The sequence below is a fragment of the Lactuca serriola genome, chromosome 5, assembly GCF_051521515.1.
Source record: "Lactuca serriola cultivar US96UC23 chromosome 5, Lser_US96UC23_V15, whole genome shotgun sequence".
In the NCBI taxonomy this organism is placed as follows: domain Eukaryota; kingdom Viridiplantae; phylum Streptophyta; class Magnoliopsida; order Asterales; family Asteraceae; genus Lactuca; species Lactuca serriola.
The window spans coordinates 358,616,522-358,622,521 of NC_136412.1; the positions used below are offsets into that span (position 1 = coordinate 358,616,522).

The 6,000-nt window shown below is 32.1% G+C and overlaps 1 protein-coding gene across 1 annotated transcript; it reads right to left on the bottom strand.

The window, feature by feature from the left end:
* Window positions 1–3: 3 nt before the first annotated feature.
* Window positions 4–1,726, bottom strand: LOC145055643 (phosphatidylinositol N-acetylglucosaminyltransferase subunit C-like). Its single transcript, XM_079004010.1, has 2 exons — window positions 1,441–1,726; window positions 4–1,063 (listed from the first exon to the last, which is right to left on the bottom strand). The coding sequence occupies exon 2, from the start codon at window positions 1,052–1,054 to the stop codon at window positions 140–142; it is 915 nt and encodes a 304-aa protein (XP_078860136.1). The 5' UTR covers window positions 1,055–1,063; window positions 1,441–1,726; the 3' UTR covers window positions 4–139.
* Between the last annotated feature and the right edge of the window lie 4,274 nt (window positions 1,727–6,000).

Genomic DNA, 6,000 nt, shown 5'->3' on the forward strand with positions numbered 1-6,000 from the left:
CTGTTAGAGTCATGCTATATATTCAAGAATTAACTATAATAATTCTTTAAAATCTGTCACTTTTTTACCATAATTACAGGAGAATTCGATATTAGAAAATTCTGAAAAAGTAAAAAAGCAAAAAAGCCATGGATTCATTTCAGTCTGTTATGTTGAAACATAACTTCGCCTCATCCCATGGCCCATTAATCTCAAACTTATACTCTTGAATCCTAATCAACCAATAAGGACACACCAAATTCACAAAACTCAACACTCCTAACAACAACACAAACATCAGTTTATGCAGACAATAAACACAGCTCAAAGTCATCACCATCAACACCAATGAGAAGAACAGGTGCAACCTTACTGAGTATTTCTTAAGGCAATAAGTCACCAAAGGTGCAAAAAGAAAAACCTGCAATGAAAACAAAATGACAGCAAACACAAGAACCCTTGAAGGAAGCCTAGAAGCAATCAAAAGTGAAGCCACAATGGAAGCATTAAGTGAAATATTACTGGTTAAAGTCGGTTTAATTTCTAAAGCTCCAGGAGCTTTAATGGTGGATCCAGAATAGTTATGGAGGAAGAGATGGAGGATTATGAGTGATGTGGTCAACGCCCATATGGAATCTGAACTTATTGACCTGGTCAACGTGTGGTATATTGGGGATAAGACATATAGACTGGTTGTGAAAAAGGAGATTTTGATTAAGTAGTTGATGAGAAGAGTGAATGAAAGCATTTTGGCTGTTAAGAGGAGGATAAAGAAGCCAGATGCAAGAAGGGCGACATCAAGAATTAATAAAAAGTTGTGAGTGATTGTGGAATTGAGAGTGTGGGTCCAGACCAAAACCACAAGTGCTACAATGCAAAGGTATTGAGATATGGAAATGGAATCTAGCATCACCTTAAGCATGTCTCTTTTGACTACATTTGCATTCATCACCATTTCTTGAAGGAAAGTGTTGTCAGTGTGATTGTCATCAAAACCAGGCTGCATACCTCCGTAAGCAACTTTTCTCCATCTTCTTTGTGTTGGGGAGGAGCTTTGACCGATGCTGTTCTCCATTGACCCAAACTAGAAAAGCAATCAACATTAAATTTCATCTTAAACAACGACAACAATACCCAAATCTCAATTGTGGATGTCAATAGATATAAAATTTGACGTTATAGTTTGAACACTTTTGTTGAGGCATTTTATCGAATAGCTAATGTGCATGTCAGAATGTTACATTGTGATGATCAAACTAAAACATAAACTCATATAGATCTCCAAAGAAAGATGAGAACAAGCTAATTGATGGAAAACTGAATAATATATTAGTATCGATTCAGATAACAGTGTTCCAAAATTGAGGGAAACATGAAAATTTGCAGCTCCAACCATTACAACATAGCTGAGTGTCATTGAAACTGGAAAAAGGAGCTAGCATACTAAAAAGCATAACATACCTGGTGTTGAATTGAACGCTAAGAGAGACACGGAAGAGAAAAACAGCGAAGCGTCTATCCTCACATAGCCAGCCAGATCAAACTATAATCACTGTGTTTGTATAGAGTTAGCCCTAATTTGCAAAATAAATTCTAGAAGAACTCGGTTACAGGAATGGCAATTCAACAATAAACATTCGCCCTCATTGAAATGGATCATCGACTCGCTTACATAATTGTAAATTTTGCTTCTAATCTTAGACACGACCTTCTTTTGTAGACGACGGACCCCCGAGTCTCTCGGTATCTCGTTTTCTTTTTCTCCCTAATAAATAAAAATGATTTTGGCCCTTGTCATTCTCCCATTCAATTAGCCACATGTCATTTTGTCATAATTTTGAAAATGATTTTGCCACTTGTCATTCTCCCATTCAATTAGCCACATGTCATTTTGTCATAATTTTGAAAATGATTTTGCCACTTGTCATTCTCTCATTCAATTAGCCACATGTCATTTTGTCATAATTTTGAGATATATATTTATTTTCCACTTGTCATTTACTTCATTTTTCATTTCCAATATATCATTAATTTAGTTTCCATAAATTAAACCTATAATAATGACTATTTATTTCAAATTTCATATTCTAAATTTTAATTTCAATTTCAAATAAATTTACAGTTTAAACCTTTGTGTTTAACATTTTGTTATAATTTACCCATTTAGTACACAAATTTGATAACTAAACACATAATTTTAATTTATTTATTTTTTGCATGTGTTTTTCTCATAATTTTCAATTATTTTGAATTTCAAATTCAAATAAAATTTTCATTTAATCGTTTATATTAACATTTTGTTTTAATTAACCCGTATAATATACGGGTCTCACAACTAGTTAATTAATAAGTTACTATTTTATTTAGTATAATATAAAATAGATATATTAAATATGCTAAAATTTATAAAATGCATTGGTACAATATCCCTGTTCTAATGCACTTCTTAATAAAAGAAAGTAGATCGATCTATCCACGTATGATTTTCTTATAAAATTGCAAAAATTGTCCTATGCTATGTATTAAGTTTTAGTCTAAATCTTGATATTTTTGGATCTATACTAGTTTATATGCAGTTTTGGTCCATGTCCAAACTAAAAAGATTACTATATCCTTAATGATTTTTTTTTTATTTCACTTATTAAAATTATTATTATTATTAAATATAAAACCCTCTCTCTCTCTCTCTCTCTCTCTCTCTCTCTCTCTCTCTCTCTCTCTCTCTCTCTCTCTCTCTCTCTCTCTCTCTGAAATCAATTCACATAGACACATGGAAACCAATTCACAAGTTTGCACTTTAACACATACTGACACATACATAGGGATGGCAAAAAAGCTCGTACCCGACGGGAAAACCCGAAACCCGATCATTTCGGGTCAGGTAACGGGCCGTTGTCGGGTTTTTTATCAGATTCGGGGCAGGAAGTAAGTTCTTTTCGTCACTGCTAAAAGCAATAGATCCATTAAAACTTCTCATTATTGTCATCAAATACAACAAACATACTAGAGAAAATACGTGGGGCCTAGGAAGGCGTCAATTAGATTTTGAATCGGGTTTATCTTTAGAGTAGAGAAAGTATAATCATATATGCTAAACCAGATTCATAATTATCGAAAATACATGATTTTAAACTAGACTTTATAAGCAACAGATAACACTGTACGCCTGAGTAAGCACTTTCGTGTATCCATAGCCATTTCCTAATTCTTCTCCAACACAAAGAACAAAAACTTTGCGTATAAAAAAATGACGCGATACTGAGGGATTTCAATTGAGCTATTATTATTGAACTAATGCAGACCTGTCATCATAATCATACCATGGATATTACTACTTTTATGTGAAACAAGTGATTATTCTATTGAATGAAGGAAAACACAGACATGAAGTAATCCGTTACACGAATGAAGAAACGAACCTGAGATTGTCGACTCCGGCTAGTGCGGCGGCGGCTCTGCCTCTTTCTTTCTTCCTGTTGGGTCCTCGGCTCGAATGGGGAAAAGAGGAAACCCTAGGGAGGCTTATAAAAGTATTTGTAAATCATTGGATCTTGTAAGTTACTAAGAAGTAAGAAATATTGTAAAGTACTTTTTATGAACTTTTGTTATAATCTTAAAAATAAACTTATTAGCTTGTAAAAATAATCATACTTTGAATAAATTGGATTTTGCATAATTATTATTTGATGAAATTAATTTATGCAAAAAATAACCTTGTGCTTAATTTTAGTTCTCATATTAAGGATATCAACGGGATCAAACGGTAGCGTAAAGAATTGTCACCCCCCCCTCCTGAAATCAGTTATTGCCCTGGCTCAAGCCCCCGAATCCCACGTTTACCCTTTATCCCGCCCCCGAATACCTTCACCACCCCCGTTCTCGCCCCCATTCCCCCGTTTTATAAGCTTAAATTTGATTTTATTTTTTTTTTGCTAACAAATGCTATATTTTTGGCTAAAAACCATTTTTCATAACTTTAAAAGTTTAAAATCAAGTTTTTTTAGCAAACTAAAAATTAAAAATCCAACATTACAAAACAACAAATCCAACAAACTTATAAATATAAAATACGATAAATCCAACATTAGAAAAAATATGTTGTTTGATTTACATCTGACTGAATATGTGACTGATGCAAAATGATCATTTTATCATGATGCTCTATATGTTTCTATGTGTTATGCATTATATAAAATCTTTGAGCAAATATATCACAAAAGAACTTTCACCTTAGTGATAAGTATGTTGGCTTGTGAGTATGAGGTGATGGGGTTTGAATTCCGTTGTCCCTTTTCCTCTTTCGGATTTTTATAGCCCAATGGTAAGATTGGAAAGCCTCTCTTCCTTTCTCGATTAGCTAACTCCTAACTTCTTTCTCAATCAAAAATTGTTGATCGCGTCATACGTCTAAATTTTGTTTATCAAACACCTTCAGTTGATCGAGTCAGCCAAAAATGTCTGACCTGACTCGGTCAGACACATATAAAAGAGAGCCTAAAATACATCGCATAAGCTTATTGTGTTTTGGAGTTGCATAATCTAAGTTAGACACTTTTTCCTGAACTCTGTTTTAATATTATATAAGCTAATAAACATTTTTATAAAATGAAATAAAAAAGAAGTATAAGGTGCTTAAAATAATAATAACTTGTGAGAGTGACAAAGTTTTGCAATTGAATACATTTATTCGGGTTCTTTTAACATATTTAACTAATAAGCTTACATAATTTCTTAAAAAAAATAACCAACTTTTGACGACCAATAAACTTATAATATAACCAACTTTTGAAGTTGTACATCTATTTTTGTGTAGAATTCACCAATAAACTTAAGTTAAAGGCCAAATTTAGCTAGTTTCAAATGTCTATAGATATTGTTTTGCACAACATGTTACCAATTTTATTTTCTACCAATTTGACCAAAGTTTTAATTTTGTTATAAATTTGGCCCAAGCTTTTTTTTTTTTTTAAACTTTTTTTACATTTCTTTTATAACTTTTTTACAACGGTTTTCAAATGTTCTCTTACATACTTGTACCAACCCTATTACAACAAGTTTTGAAAATAACTTACATTTAGCAAACTTCTTTGTTTGTACCAACTGTATTTATTTGTTTTTCGTAACATCTATTATTTCAAAAGATTTAGATATTTAGGAGATGAGTATGTATTTGCTATTAGCACAATACAGTTAAGGAAAGTTGTAGATCTTCCATTGATAATTATATGGATATAAAGCTCGTCGAAAAAAGAGTTTGTATGAGCAAGTTATTGGTGTTTGAATTTGAGATGAAAGTACGTTGTTATTTTGAGAAAGTCAACGGAAGTCAAAGTCAAATGTTCAATTCTTCGATCACCATGGCGTGATGGTATGCTCGCCACATCATGGTATGACATGAATCATTAATCGATGTCGTTGTATCAATCAAAAATAAACCAACTAACCTACGTAGATAGGGTATGTTGGGTCGAATCCACAAGGAGTCTGTGGTCAAACTATGTGTCAAAATAGTCGATGGAAAATAGATTACTTGTAATTGTGACGAAAAGGTTTAAACAAAGATTAACCAAAAATACTTAAAACTTTATTAATTGAAACAAACTTTAAATGAGAAAAGTAAGGTACTCCCAGTTTAGTTGTCGGACAATTCAAATTCACACACTTTCTTTCCTAAAATCCTAGTTCAGTTACTTATATGTAATTAGGGTTTATGATATTGCAACACATAATTTTGGGTACACAATATGTTCATGCAACTAGTTGTCTTACTGCCTATGTCTATTTTGATTAAGAACAATGATTGAATTGACAATAAAGTGTCATGTAACTACTTATTACAATATTAAGATTTAATATCACAAGTCGGAATAACACATGTGGATTCAACCAATCGTTTTTGTTCCTAAACTACTTGAACTTGTAATAATCGATGAATTGCAATGCACTATTTTAGTTATGAAATCAAACAAATTCATACAACTCAATTTCAATTATTATTACCAAAAGTTTATCATATGAAAC

Bases quoted from the DNA above. Each gene is read 5' to 3' on its own strand.
- LOC145055643 (XM_079004010.1), bottom strand. From the start codon at position 1,054: ATGGAGAACAGCATCGGTCAAAGCTCCTCCCCAACACAAAGAAGATGG.